The sequence below is a fragment of the Eriocheir sinensis genome, chromosome 27, assembly GCF_024679095.1.
Source record: "Eriocheir sinensis breed Jianghai 21 chromosome 27, ASM2467909v1, whole genome shotgun sequence".
Taxonomy (NCBI): domain Eukaryota; kingdom Metazoa; phylum Arthropoda; class Malacostraca; order Decapoda; family Varunidae; genus Eriocheir; species Eriocheir sinensis.
This window is the reverse complement of record NC_066535.1, coordinates 9,764,656-9,780,280: the sequence shown is the minus strand read 5'-3', so window position 1 is coordinate 9,780,280 and position 15,625 is coordinate 9,764,656. Positions and strand designations below refer to the sequence as shown.

At 39.2% G+C, this 15,625-nt stretch overlaps 1 protein-coding gene across 3 annotated transcripts in view; it reads right to left on the bottom strand.

The window, feature by feature from the left end:
* The window catches only part of LOC127004102 (BCAS3 microtubule associated cell migration factor-like), a 31,534-nt gene extending 16,053 nt beyond the window's left edge, over window positions 1-15,481 (bottom strand). For 2 of the 3 annotated variants that reach the window (XM_050871457.1, XM_050871459.1), the window contains exons 1-14: window positions 15,321-15,481; window positions 13,172-13,284; window positions 12,842-13,015; window positions 12,440-12,655; window positions 11,187-11,341; window positions 9,735-9,882; window positions 7,173-7,298; window positions 6,103-6,348; window positions 5,243-5,382; window positions 3,423-3,637; window positions 3,114-3,199; window positions 2,391-2,588; window positions 1,955-2,128; window positions 808-1,042 (exon numbers count right to left, since the gene is read on the bottom strand). In XM_050871457.1, coding sequence (XP_050727414.1) covers window positions 808-1,042; window positions 1,955-2,128; window positions 2,391-2,588; window positions 3,114-3,199; window positions 3,423-3,637; window positions 5,243-5,382; window positions 6,103-6,348; window positions 7,173-7,298; window positions 9,735-9,882; window positions 11,187-11,341; window positions 12,440-12,655; window positions 12,842-13,015; window positions 13,172-13,282 — 2,224 coding nt within the window. In that variant the 5' untranslated portion in view covers window positions 13,283-13,284; window positions 15,321-15,481. Of the gene's footprint in view, window positions 1-807; window positions 1,043-1,954; window positions 2,129-2,390; window positions 2,589-3,113; window positions 3,200-3,422; window positions 3,638-5,242; window positions 5,383-6,102; window positions 6,349-7,172; window positions 7,299-9,734; window positions 9,883-11,186; window positions 11,342-12,439; window positions 12,656-12,841; window positions 13,016-13,171; window positions 13,285-15,174; window positions 15,218-15,320 lie in introns of those variants that run through there. The other variant, XM_050871458.1, reaches the window with a different exon arrangement.
* Between the last annotated feature and the right edge of the window lie 144 nt (window positions 15,482-15,625).

Below are 15,625 nucleotides of genomic sequence, written 5' to 3'. Positions count from 1 at the left end.
AAATATGGATTCGTTCTGTATTAGAGAATGGGATGTTACGTTCCTTATTTTTTTAGCTCAAGGTGGCAGCCCTAAGTGAGACTATTCCCATTGTTTTCTTCTTTGAGCACCCTCGTCTTGGGGCGAACAAAGGGAACCCACACTCACGTCTTCAACTTGAACAAAAAAACACGCCAGTCCTCGTCGAAAGACCGACTTGGTCGGCTAGACTGATGTCAGCTGATAGAGTCGGTCTATCGGCATCCTCTCCTTCCCTTCCTTTCATGAGCCGTCACCCAGCAAGGGTCTGTGGTCCTTCCTCGGAGGGACGTACGCGTTTGACCCTCCATATAGCCCATGTCCCCACCCTTGAAGTGGGGGGGTGGGGGTGGGGGAAATGACTTGTACAAACAGGATGCTTGTATACTAAGTCACCGCTCGTAAACCAAGACATGTTTTGTGATTTTTTTTTTTTGCTCGTAAATCAAAACACTCATTAACTAAGGCACTCGTAAACAGAGGTTTTACTGTATGTTATTAGAAATATAAATTTTGAGTTGAAAACCAGATATCTGTATTACAATGAAATTGTGCTCTTTTCAAAGTTAGTTCTTTCTGAAAAATACTATCCCATCTTCCTACATATGTGATGAAGACCTTAAAAGTGATGATTCCTTATTGTCAAATAGTTGAATGATAGTAGAGATATGGAAGGGAAAGGGCATCAAATCAAGAAAAAAAACTTAATTGTCAAAGTAACTAGTAAATTTTGATCCTGTTTATAAGAATCCCTTTTACTTTCAAATCATCAGCTGAGAAATAACTTACTTAGTGATCCAGCTTCAATGAGAACAGGAACATTGGCTCCTCCTGTTCCAGGCATGTTTACAGGAGAGGAGCGAGGAGGAAGACCTGAAGGGCAAACTGGAACAGGGGTGCCCTCATAGCCTCCTTGAACCCCAACTCCCCCAAACCCGGCTCCTGTCCCAGGGATTGACTTGAAAGTGAACTGTGGCCCCATCCACAGGCGGCGGTGGGGGCCAGCATGGGTGTGAATTTCCACCTGAAATATATAACATATGGTACTTTTATCAACAACTGAGTTACTGCAACTTCTACACAAGGACAAAATTAAAGGACAAAACCCACTGACAAAATAAGAAAGAAAGAAAGAAACAACTCATGGAGTACTATGTATTTTCACACAGGTATTGACTGAGCAGCACATCATATAAAAAGGGTTTTCATTACCATATTATTATAAAAAGAAATATGCATTAATAAGTCATTCACAGCGGCATGATACACAAGCACCTGGAGCACTGAAAACAAAAGAGTCTGATGCTACTCACCACCACCCACACCCTCCTTTGCTTATACTTACTAGCTGCCAAACTGCATGTAGCTTTGTTCATTACCTCATATTGGCAGGAAGGGTGAAAGGGTAACACTTCAATCTATCCTGACACAGGCCCACAGGGTAACTGGATACATTTTAATCTATGCTATCCCAGGCCCTGATGATATTTTAAGGACATACTAAGGGTGGTGAAAGAGGAGTAACTTCTACTTTCTTTTGACCTCTGTGCTGGTGGGTGACTATGCTATCATGAGGTCGGTCAGATTCCCCTTCAGGTGGAAGTGTTGGTGTGTTTGCTGGACTTAAAAATGTCATCAGAGTCTGGGTTGGGTCAGCTTAAAATGTAAATGTAGGTACTGTGCCCTAGCCCTGCAGTCAAGAGCAGAGAATGCCAGAATACTTATATTTAACTTAAATCTAGATAACTGAGGCGGCTGAAAAAGAGGTGGAGCTCTGATAAGGAAAGAATGATAAAAATGATATAAATATAATGATGTAAAGGAGGCAACACATAAATCTAAAATCTAAATCAGAGCAAAAAATAAATCTGAAAATTATTTTTGTTGATGATACTTATGATTTGTGAAGGTATCAAGCAGGTTTTTCTAGACCCACCTGTGCCATCCACCGTTCCTCAGGGTCATCGTGGTCTAGGGAGTGGGTGGGTGAGAGGGAACGAGGTCGAGTAGGAGACAGAGGCGCCAATAATGGAGACGTCAGATCTAGAGGTGGACGCAACTCTCCGCTAGTTGACTCTCGTCCCAATGCCCACTGAGCACTTGCATGAACCTTGAAGACATATTTCACGTATATCAAAGACTTTTTGCCACAGCAGATTTCTATGTAAATATATCAAGAGGCAAGTGAGTAATAAAATGAATGTAGGAGTTGAGGGATCTTTCATGAGAGGTTTAAAACAACTCCTGTAGCTATTTAGGCTTTTGATTCTAAGGTCTGTAGCATGAATGGGTTTATGAAATTCAGGTAATTTATTCTTATAACAAAGCTTTAACTTTTAAGCTCATTTGTTATGTTTTTATGAGACACTTACATAAAGTTCAATGGGAGAGTCTTCAGTGACTTTGTCTTGTGGTATTCCTGATGCAGGCTGAGGTTCCAGTTGATATTCTAAAAGGTTCCCATGACAAGCCATCACAAACAAAGAGTCCATCGTGCGACGCTGCTTCTCCCTGGGCACTGTGGGGGAGCCAGCCAGCCAGCCCCGGGGACTTCCAAACACAGATGCCACCTAGAGTAATTATGATTGTTACTTCCCTAGACTTGTATGGCCACAGTGGATCATAGTCCTCCGATGAATATCACAACCCCAGGAAGGTGGGTTTAACAATGTTGAAATCAATGAAGTGACAGAAATATTCCAAGTACTAATGTTAAGTCATGTCACCTGTTAGTTAAAGTCTTCATGTGACAACATTGTCCTATGAGCAACTCTGTCACTCTCCTCACAGATTTCAGCATTGTGGAATCAACGACATATTTGCAACATAAGAGAACAATGACTAACAGTGACTAACAGCTAATGCTGTTAACAAGAGTTTTCATGGAAGAGCAAAACATCTCTGGTCAAGAAATTTGTCTTGGCAGGGTTGTGATTGCACTATAAAAATCAATATCAAGAGCTTATGATAATTCACTTCCCAGGGCTGACTTAAAATATTAAAGGTATGTAATTTCTTAAAACTTTTATATAATTTCCACACTCAATTTCAGATTATCAGGGAATGAAAAAACTCTAGCTAGTAATGAGGCTCACCTTGATGATGTCATCCCCACTTGGGGACCTTGGGGATTTAGTAGTTGGTGGACTTCTGCTGGGGGACGGCCCTGTGCTCATGGTGCCTGTGAGAGAGTCAATAAGCATGTGCATGTTTTTAAGTAGAGGAGCATCTGCCAATTAATGGAAAGAAGTGGTAAATAAAGAAAAATGAAAAATAAAATAAAATTATATAAAAAAAAAGCCTAATCACTTCATTATCAAGAGACAATCCCTGAGATATAATGATTATTAAGGAGTTCAAAAGCAGTGTAAGCTTATACACACACATATAGAAAAAAACCTTACCAATCAAATTCTGCAGCAAAGGCTGTCTCAGTTGGACCAGGGGTTTGACAACTGTTGGTGTTGGGTATGGTGGGTACCGCGGATTGGGATAGGCCATGTTTGGGCTCACTTCAAATGCAAATTTTGAGGAACTTGGAGATGCAGACAGCACAGGGGAATTTCGGCCTGAAGAGGGTGTGTCATCTAGCCCAGCACTGCGATGAAAGCGACTTAACCTGTAAAAAGAAATTGCCTCTGTTATGCTATACATTCTAATTGAAGCCCAAAGGATAGGTGTAAAGTTATTTTCATTGCATTGTTATGATCATAATGTCAGAAAATATAAAATACAAAAAATCCATTAATCTGAATTACACTTGTCCAAAAATCCTAACAGTCTGAATTTTGAAGCCAAGAAATTGTAATACAAAAAAACTGAGTCAGAATTTTTAAAAGCAGAAAATTATGATCTGAAAGTAAGACCAAGAAGGTGGTGCCCACAGGATTCACTCTGCAATTTCAGCAGTTGACTGCAGATTTGCTTGAGCAGCATCTGTAGGATGTCTCCTTAGTATGATATTAATCAACAAGTATGGAGAATAGATAGCTTCACAGCGCTTTACCTCACCCTGCGGCAAATTTCTGTACATGGTTCCAAGACTATGTCAAGGAGTCATTGAATGCCCTAATTTGTGACTCAGAGAATACAATTATTTGTAGTCTGACTGGGTTGTGGAAACAAACTGTTTTCTCAGAGAACAAAAAGCATGCTAGTCGAAAACAAAAAAATCTTATCATGTGCAAATAGCTACTGTATTTGATGGCTTATAAGATGCACTTTTTTTTTTTTAAATGTCCCTGAAAATCAACCTGCATCTTATCAGGTCAAGGTTCATCTTTGGGTCACTGGTTAGTGAAGTTTTAGTGCAGCAATGGCACTTAAATTAAACTGAAAACCTCTACGCAAACGTAAACAAGGTGGTGATCGTATTTACAGCAATAACGGCAACTCTTTTCTAAAGTAACAATGTATAACAGCAGTACTTACCACTACTTCATATAAAATGACACCAGTCAGGAAGAAAATTAAATGTCTTAATGCTTGTACCTAAACAAACTAGTGGACGGTTGTATACCAAACCTGACAATAGCACAAGACACGTTATGTTTCCTTAGTAAACAGGGATCATTGAGGTGAGACAGACCTTCATAAAACTGTTCAACTTTGTTTGATTGATAAACACAAACAATATATGGATAATATTGACGAGATATTGAGAAGATAGGTTATTATTCGATATTTACAAGTGCCTGTTTCTCCATTTTGTGCTTATCTTTTAACATTCTTACTTTACATACGTGGTCAACAAACATTGAAGCACATTCATGTTTGAAATTTCACACTTCTTTATGTTTTAAAAATGTACTAGAATATTAAAACAACTAGACTTATGATGTAGAATAATAATAAAGAAATATGATGCACAAACTTTATACCCGTTACCCCTCTGAATGTTGCTGTCCCCGCCATGTTTGCTTACATCTCAAAGCAGTACCCTTGAGTCTATAAGAAGGATCAATTCTGGTAGGCCCCAGAATATATTAAGGATTTTAAATGTAAAGTATTGGGATTTGATAAGGATCTGGATACATGTGAAACTTTAATAATGACCTGATAGCAGGGAGGGCTACGAATGTTCGGCGAAAAAGCTTCACTTGACACTCGTGGTTCAAACCCGTTATTATATTTTTTTCAAATGCATGCAGAAATTGGGGAGGTGCGTCTTATAAGCCATCAAATACGATAATTATATTACTTGAAATATCAGTTCACTTCTTACCGATTAACTACACAACTTGATGTGTGTGTACGGACTCCAATAACACCTCCATAAGGTGTTATTGGGAAAACATGTGTTGTCCCTCGGTGCGTTGAGACGGCCACCCAGCGTGAGTCCAAGGAGAAAGATATGTCCGTTACCTGGAAAAAATATTTTGAGGGTTAAACACAACGAAGCAACTTTAAACCTCATGGACACTCAGCATGGCTGCAACTCAAAATCTCTCATACAGACCAACTTCAAACATGTGAAATGTGGAATGTACAAATTTTTATCACCATCTCACTCAGCTGGATCCTGACCTCACCCTGTCCTTCCTTTTTCCCCTCTCCTCTCTTACTGTCACTCACACGTCTATGACAACGAGGCCACTGATTTCCCCCTTCAGCTCTACTCTGTCCTTCCCCCTCCAGTGGGTAGTTGGCAGTCACACTAATGAAGAATACTTGACAAAATATTTGTCATAGTCTACAGGTTAAAGAAAATTATTATTCAATTCAAAATTTAATGAGTATATCCATATAAAGAGTAGCGAAAAAAAAAAAAAATTAAGATACTGTTCACATTAGGAAGGTGCAAAGCTCAAGGATGAGCTGGAGTCATGTGCAATGAGGACATGGGAGGGGTGGAGGAATGCAGTTAGTAGGTTAAAAAGAGTAGGTAACCTGAAGAGAAACAAAAGGCAGCAAGAGAGGGAACAGTACAACAGAATTTAGGAGGTAGGGGAAAGTCAGTAAGAGGGAGATGATGATGAGGCAAAAAGTCTTATTTTGCTTTATTTAAAAGAAGTATGTGTTGCATGCATATTCCATTCTTACTTTACATACAGAATTTATCACAAGAACAAAAATTTAGCTCACCTTAGCAGTTGTGTCACCTCGGTGAAGTGTGTACAGGTGATGAACTGCAGATTGTGCAGAAGACAGAGGATGAGGTTGCAAGCGAAACAAATGGAAGCTGTGGCCTTGCTTGTCTGCTGTAAGAAGAAGCATGCCTGTAGGGTCAAAGCTGAGAGCCACAACAGGAGCAGCATGATGGGCAGCAAAGTGAGCTATGATGCCACTAATGTTGCTGGTTGTCAGGCTCAGCTCTCCACATCCAACCATCTGTGGAAAAATTATCTTTAAAATGGGTGAATTGTGCACCAAGAGATTATAAAAAAAAAAAAAAGTAAATCTCACCCAGTACTAGATTGGAAGACTGCTTACTGGGGTGCCACCCAAACCAAGAAGTTAATAAATAATGGGAAGCCACTCATTATATGCAATGTCATACAAAGCTCTGTAACTCTGCTACAAGGGTATTGTACTGACACAACCAAGTTGCACTGATAAGGTTGAAGATCATTGCTCTGCATCATCAAATAAACACCATTCCTAGACACTGCCAGGCTACTTCTTTTGCTAAGTCATAGTTTAGCTTTTGGGGCAGGAAACTACACCCACCCTTCATTACTCTTTAACCTTTGCTTGGCTGGGGCTTGGTTACAGGGTCAGAAAGTTCCCTTATATTCTCCTCACATAAAAAAGGCAGATAAATTATCAACATCACAACTGTGCATTGGTGGAAATCAATGTTCTTAAAAAGACAGCTCTCAAGATCATGGATTAAAGAAGAGAATGCTTACCCAAAGACCCTGGGAATCTAAATTTTCTGATTGATTTTCTCATTACAACTAATTTAGGGGTGGTACGATAGTAATAGCTGTGACATGAAAAGCACCAGCAAAACTAAAAAAAGTAACTATGGCTAAAGAGTGATGTAAAAGAATAGGTACACATTTCCTTGCCACTTGGCTAAACATATCCCTCCAGGTATCTCAAAGGCCAAAGAACACTGCTTTCAGTCTTTTTACAACCTGGGAACCTATCAACTCAGTCAATATTCTAAAACAAGCTTCTTATTAGTTGTGAAAATCAAGCAACAGTACCTGCGTGTCAATGACAGTGACAATGCCTGGTGTTGGGAGGCTGCTGGAAGTTGCCTGTTGTGCTGGTGAGCCTCCCCGCTGGCCCATCAGGTTGGAGGCAACACTCTCACTCAGTTCCTTCAGACCCTGTTACAAGTGGGTATTGTTTACCAATATGCAGGCATGAAGGTATAGACAGTAACAATCTTTTATAAAAGTTTCTTGCCAAATGCTACCGAATATTCTTAAATATATATGTTAACAATACCGAGATCTGATTTATATGAGACTTTTGAAAAGATTGATGTACCCTTTATTTCAAACACAAAACAAATCAGATGGTTAGTGAAGGCAAACATATAGTTTACAAGCAAATTACCTTTATAAGCTAAAGACTTGATTTCATCAACTATAATACAACAATCAGCTTTGAAATCTGACGGGTGGATATAAGAATACAGAATTCTGAGCTTCAACTTCAACCTGTTTCATTGTATCAAATATGATTTGTGTCATTATCAACATCTGTCCTACAGAAAAGTGGGTGATGTAGACAGAGCAGCCCATACAGACTCACCATGACATCTCAAGGCCTATCCTTGATCATCCTACTATCATCATACTATAATCTTTATATTTTAAATGGTTCCAACCTTTCAAACTTCCACTCAGGTGGACAATATGTGCTGCTGTGTTCAGCCCAAGAGACCATACATCATGTTATCAATACATGCCTGCTCAGTATACACAAATTTTTGTATATGCAAGGAAACTGTTTCTACCAAGTATTCAAAATGTGCTTGACAAAATTTGAAATATGTAAGCAGGATACATAATGGTGCACTGAAGTGAGTGCAATGCCATACATCACACTTGTATTTTTGGCACAACTTGTGTAAAGCTAAAGTTGGTGATATTGTTCCAGAATTATACCCATATCACTCCAGTGTTTGGAACTACTCTCTTCCAATAGATTTTAATGTACTACTCATCCCTCTGATAACTAGTTCCATTGATAATTACTCACTTGAAATATCTTTGAACATATACAGGTGATACCCACTTTCTAAATGGGTTATGTTCCTGAAATCAATTTGATAAGCAAAATTTCAATGTGGAAACCCATATTATGTAAACATGGGTTAAACGGAGTTTGGTTGGATATAACATGGAGAGAAACAAAGCAAGCACCATGGATAAGAGAACAAACAAAGGTTGAAGATGCTTTGATGACTATCCAGAATATGAAATAGACTTGGACAGGTCATATCATGCACAGAATTGATAACCGATGTACAATTAAAGTAATAGAGTGGACACTCAAAAACTGTAGAAGTCAGGGCAGACAGAGGACCAGGTGGAGAGATGAAGAGATGAAATTATAGCATTTGCAGGAGCAGAGTGGAGTGCACTAACATCAAATTGAGAAAGGTGGAGAATGTTGGGAGAGGCTGTTGTCCTGCGGTGAACTAGTAATGACTGAAGATGATGATGATGATGATGACGATGATGAACCCCAACTTATACCCCCCTCCTCCACATTAAACCCTTTTATATTCAGTCTGAAACAATATTTGTGTATTTTATGATTCCCTAACCCTTAATTTGCAACTACATGCAACTGGCCACTAGGCAAGGGCTCACTAAGGTTGTCAAGCAGCTCTTGTACATCAAGGCTACCATAATATCATATCTTATTGCTCCAAGGTTACAAACCTGTACATCATGTTACTGTACTAACATGGTCAGCAATCATAACAATATAAATCAATCAATAGGGGCATACGCCGGGGGGCGCGTCGCCTCAGTCAGTCAGCAATTTTTTTTATGATTTTCATGTGCAAAATTTCTACAGTGCACAAGTGTTTCAGTCCATCATGTCATTGTTTGAAGTTTTACAAGCAATATGACAAATTCTTTTTAAACAACTGTTATGTCAACTAAACTCATTCTCTGTACGTTCATAAATGATCATAAGTGGGTATCCTTGGGCATTTTTAAGAATGGTTTCATAAAGACATGGAATTTTAGTTCAGGTGGGTATTTATGTCACAATCTCTTGCATATATTAAGGGCCCCCTGCATGTATTTCTTTCAATTACAAAACAACTCTTCTTATAACCATTAAAGGTATGGTTGTAAGATTATGACAATCAGTGAAGCAAAATGAAGGGAAGTGAAAAGTCTCTGTGAGTTACAAACCTTGGTAAGAGACTTGACAGCATGAAAGGGAAGTGTACAATACCTTAATGCACAAGGTAAGCTTTACAGTAATATCACCGTTTATGTGCAAATAATACTGTCTGACTAGACCTACTCTACAAGCTTACTAACTTTAATACATTACTAGTATACTAGTAATATGTAGTGAAGCCATTCTAGGCATCATCTTGGACAAGATTTCCAAGTTATCTACCCATTTCTATATACAATAGCTTGGGTGATGTGAAACACTTCCTCTTCTATTCATCATTTCATACAGTGAATGGCAATAAAGTGTCTCAATTGTGAGCTAAACCATAAATAAGATGAAAATGGTAAATCTCTATAGTGACCTTAGCAAACACGACAACTGGTACACACCTTTGTGAGAGATTTAGCAGCATGTATTACTGTGGCTTTGTAAGACGTGGTTCCCTCAGAAACCATCCCACCGAAGGACTGGTGCAAGGGAATGAGCCGACGATCAGCGTATGCCAACCAGCGGTCACCCAATGCTATAGGATTGACACTGTAAAATATTAAGAATTAACAGCAACTGTGAAATGTTACCATGAGGAAAAACATAAATTAGAGTATAACTTAGAGGCAATGCTGAAAAGTTGAGAGAATTTAGACCTTAAAAATATGACAAATACATGACAGTTATAGAGAACAGAACTGAAAAAGAAAAGAGGCAGTAGCATGACAAAATGAAAAGAAAAAAATATATAGCCAGAAAACTGTCAAGCTAACACTAAATTAGTATCTAAAAAAATAATACATAAAAAAATAAATCATATTATATTTGTTTTCAGTTGCTGTTGCAAAAGCATGAAAGCTTTTGACAGTTAGGCACAAATCTTTGCTTTCTAAACTAGCCTCCAATGGCTTCAATCCCTCTCTGTAGTTTCATCTCCAGTTCCCTTTTTGGCTGATCTATTTCTTCTGTGGTAGACAGTCACTGTTCTCCCCCTGAACCTATTAACAGTGGTGTTCAGCAGGGTTCATTTCTATCTCCCACTCTATTCTTCACTGATGATATTTTTCAAAACAAACTTTTCTCTCCCCTCTTACAGTTTTGACTACTCTGCATTCCTCAACACTTTTCAACAAAACACCATCTCAGCAGGATTTATGTAACTCAAGGCTGGATGCTACAGAACACTTGAGCTCTGTCTGACCTCAATATGATATCTGAATGGGGCATAAGGAACCCATTGTCCTTCAAAGCTTCAAAACTTAATTCCTCCACCTGACAACTTTACACAGCCTTCAAGACATCTATCTCCTAGTTTTTGATAACACACAGCTGTCCCCTTCTTCTACACTAGACATTCTTGGTTCATCCTTAAATAAAAATCTCAACTGGATACTTTACAGCTCATCTCTTGCAAAATCAGCTTCCTGGAAGTTAGGCATTCTCTATCATCTCAACAAGTTATTTTTCCTCTCCCATATGCTAAGTATATATACTATACACTACAATACTATATAACGTACATTAACTATATATCTTGAACCATTTCTTCCCTTCTATTCCATGATCTTTAGTTTTACCTTCTTCCACAGGTTTTGGTGAGGTACTCTACCACACTAAAATCAAGATAAAAGCTGTCATAATTTTCATCCCTGTCTACTTCTACCAGCACTGTCATTAGAGGACAAAACATTGGCGGGGAATAACCAACCCTTAGTGAATGAATCAGCATTAAACTAGAAGTATGTGGTTATTCACCCTTGGTACAGCTGCTGAAACTTTTCAATTTATTCATTTTGTTATTGTAATCTTTCTTACTTCTGAACTACTTTGTAAGAAATAAGAGAGCTATTTACCTTGGTCCTGGACTAGGGTAACAGGTAGTGACAGTAAAGGTGTCATCCAACGTTGATGCATCAAACACTGCCAGCTTTTCCAGAAAGGTTATTACAACAATATTCTTGTTGGCTTGTATGTCATGAACTGGATGCTTGAATTTTATTATTTTTACCTGAAAAAGAAATACCATATAGAACATACTGCTATACAATGTGTTCTGAGACAATATTCACCAAAGACACAGTTTGGTTGTGTAAACTAAAGAAGCAAGGCTCTTTCAAATTGTTTGAGCTAAAAATCTGAAGTTAAACTAAGAGTGAAAATGGAAGGGACCCCATGTGCCACAAAACTATACAGAAGAGAAGTGTGAGAGATGTGATGACGTCAAATACGTAGAAAATACAAAACAGAACAAAAAAAGGTAAAGTTGGAGGCATATGCTATAACTGTGTATGGCCTCTGTGCTTATCTCTGTCATACTGGCCCTTGAGTCTGTGGTGGGAAGAACCAATTACCCCGGGCCAAGGGCCAGTGTGAAATTCTGAGTTCCTACAGTTTATCTTCCCCAGGTTTCCTCAGGTACCCATTAAATGACCAACATATAATGGAGGATGAACAGCCGGGTGAGCTGCACGCCGACTGCCTGGGCCAGGATTCGAACCCGGGCCTGAAGATGCGTAGTTAGGCACGCTAACCACTGCATGTGAATGATAGAAATTTTCCTTGTGAGGACTTTCCCATCACATAATGTTTCTGGAGAAAAAAAACATGACAAGAATTTTGGGTAGATTGATGAACTAATTGTTGGGGCAATGCTGGTTTTATCAGCTGTCATTTTTTTGCATTTGGCAACTGTTATTCCTCCTTTTTTTTCAGCATGGGTACCCTCTTTAAGTAGGATGTAGTATCCAGACTTGTAGTAATAATTACAGTTAAAAGAAAAAAAATCACCAAACAGAATTCAAGTTTGGGTGCCCCCATTCTTAACATAAACACAGAGACCAATGATTTGTTGGAATTTTTATTATTAATAATCTAACTAAGAATATGTTTGAATTATATAACCCTGAGCCCAAATTCACCCTAGTTGACAGTACAGAAACAAACAAGAACCAAAGGTGAGAGAAGAGTGTAAGGAAACAATAACTGGAAGAGTGAATTTCAAGACTTTTCCTTTTGTGACTACTCAAATGAGGGACACTGAGATGTCAAAAATGAAGGTAGATATGTAAGACAGACCTGAAAATTAAATATATTGGTATTTTATTACCTGTTCTCCTGTCTTTAAAGAGATGAAGGAAACTGAGCAGAAATGAGGTCCTGGTCCGGCTGTGTCACAGAGGGCAATTATGGGTCGCTTGAGGGAGTAGTGGTCAACCCTGCTAGCAGACGTCAGGGGTGTTGGCAGCACCTTTAGGACACGAACAGCCCCCTGCCGCCATGACAACACCTCCACTGCCTCCCCGTTGACAGGTATCACCCATGCCTGAAAGCCAATAATCATGAAAGCAATTGCAGCTACTGCCAAGTGTAGGGTTCATGTGTTCCTTAGAAACTTCCATGACATTGCTTCATAACTAAAATATTTTCTACATCATAAACCTGTCACATTTATTATTTACAAAGATTATTGTACACTATGGCATGAGACTTATAAAGTACTAGCACTCACCTGAACACCACAGGAATATCCAACTATCAGAAGGAGTGGAGGAGAGTTACCATTTACCTCGATTTTATCTCTGAATCGAGCCAAGTCATTTATATCACAGTAGTCAAAACGAACCCACAGTATAGTTTCCTTTCCTTCATAGTGTGAGGGATTGCTGTATGTCTGTGGAGTAACCTGCCAGAAGAAGATTCATGTCATAACCAGAAACAAGTTATTTTAGGATCATTAAAATTGATCCATATGAAACAGGAGTTTTATTTGTACAATTTCGTTCTTTCGATCAAGGTCACACTAATTCTTTGAATGATGTGATAAGGTTGCACAACTCACTTCATTGATGAATCCTGCAACATTCTCCACGAACGTCTTCTCAACTACAGGCTCTGGACGAACCTGCTGGCCTACTGCTGGCCGTGAGTGACGTCCACTTTCTCCAGACATTGCTAGTCAAGGAAATTTAATATAATTAATTTTACCATAATCAATTAAAAGAAACTAAAATAATTATCAATATACATAAAATTCAACAATACTCTAACTATTTGAAATCCAACTTCCAATAAGTACCTTATCAGCAAAAGCAGCATAGCTACTGCTTGAAAGATAAGCCATTGCTGTCATAGATAATATGGTGGCTATTTACCGAGGTGCAGCTCAGTGATTATGGAGTTATCGAGCAGACCAAAAAGCGATAGGCTACTGACTAAGAGCTGATAGGTTAGCTTCAACCAGGGTGATTCAGACCAGGTAGTTATGACTAAAGATGATGAGGATTCAGAAAAGTTTCTGTTAACTCCAAAAATACATTTAGTATGATTCTAGCCAGGAAAATAAAGAGTGAGGCTTAAGTACCTTTTGTGAGATACCTCTCTATCTTTGATAACTTGAGAACAAATGTGACTGAACAAGGGCTGTTTGGCATTAACCCCATCAACATGAGGACGCATATAGTGCGTCCTTGCATGCCCCGTACCATATCCGAGGACGTGCATACTGCATCCTGGCTCGCTTTAGCCAATATACGAGTTATTTCATCTCTATATTTATGCTTACATCTCAAAATTATCAATTAATTTATGTTTCTTTATGTGCACCATTTAATTCTGTATGTTTTCATATAAAATACATGATGATTATGTTGAATTTATGGCTGAAAACATTTTATATTCAATAGCGACATTTGAAATTTGGCGCGTGCAGCAATCTCGGATACGGTGCGGTGCGCTTTTTTGGCCCGGCCGTAGTGAAGGGGTTAAAAGAGAAAGTATATGGAATGTGCTGGGCACACACAGAGGGGTCTCTGACCTGAAACTGATAATTATTCCATGGGAAATCTTAAAAGTACATCCTCAGGTCATTCCAATGAGCTGAAGCATGATACATGAAGAACCTTTTCCTTGGTGAGTCAAGAGGCTGCATTGGAGCTATAGGACAGAATACTGAATAAGGTTTGTGTTCAGAGGAGCACAATGGATGATATAGTTCAACAGAATTTGCTGAAGGAACAAAGGTTAGGACTATGTCACAACAATGTGAAAGGGTACATATTCAGAAATGTTGGAACAGCATAATATTGAATAATGAATATATACGGTAGTCAAATAACAGTGGCTTTATTGTATCTTATTGTTATCTTGGATATTTTCTGCTGCTACATGATCAATCACTTTACAAATTAATATGGCTAATATACTGCTTGTCTGACAGGCTCCGTGGTGGCTTTGTGTGTGCTGGGCTGCGGTCCCTCCTAGAGGTGTAGCACTGTTGGGGTTGTTGCCTTGCCAGGTGAGGTAAACCTTGGTGGCTGTAAGTTACTACTTCAGTGGCAATAAGATACCATCTCTTCAGTTAAGGCAGTGCTCTGTTAATACATGAAAAGATCTGGGGGTCGAGGCGGCCAAGCCCGGGCCAAAGATGGCCAAAAGACCTTGACATAACTGCTTGTTCAGCAGAACACAGCACAGGCCTCCACAGAAAATGCTGCAATATATTCACTTGTTATTTCAAAGCTGTTTTATGGTGGAAAATATTTATGTGAAAAAAGTTAAACTTTAACTAGAAGTGAATATTGTGAGCCTCTACAATAGAGCCCTCAGGTCTGTTAAACTACATCCAAATAGTAGTGTTATGAGATGGACTTGTAGAGTTTGGATGAAATAAGTGAGCAAAGGTCACAGGGAAATCCTTTGGCAAGCCCTTCAAGGTGAAGTAGACACAACCCAGGTGAACGGAAGTGGAGACGCCCACAGAGCCCTAAACAACATAATCCACAGATTAGATGACCAGCATCGGGCGAACAATGCCCTTCAGGGAGCAAGCAGAGCCTCCTTCACCTTATATGTCTTCATACATGGAGCTGGCAGCTGCAGCAATTTGCGTCACACACAAAGAACCCCCCAACCTTCCTTGTACTGCGGACTTTCTCCGAACATCCCTTATTTTCTACACACCATAAAGCCAAAAAAACAAAACCACTCACTTCAACTCTCCTACACGACCGTTTTCATCATGCTGGAGGCGATGGAGCACCATAAATCAGCCCCAGTCTATTTACTGCGTCGCGCCGCGTCAGCTGATCTTTGTTTTGTTGTGGCGCTGCTGTGGCTCCTCACTCTTCTTCTTCTTCTTTTGACCTGTGTATCGCTTTGTATCTCTTCCCTCCTCTCTCTCTCTCTCTCTCTCTCTCTCTCTCTCTCTCTCTCTCTCTCTCTCTTCTTCTTCTTCTTCTCATTATTCTTTTGTATCACTTCCTTAGTCCTCTTCTCTCTTCTCCTCTCCTTTTTT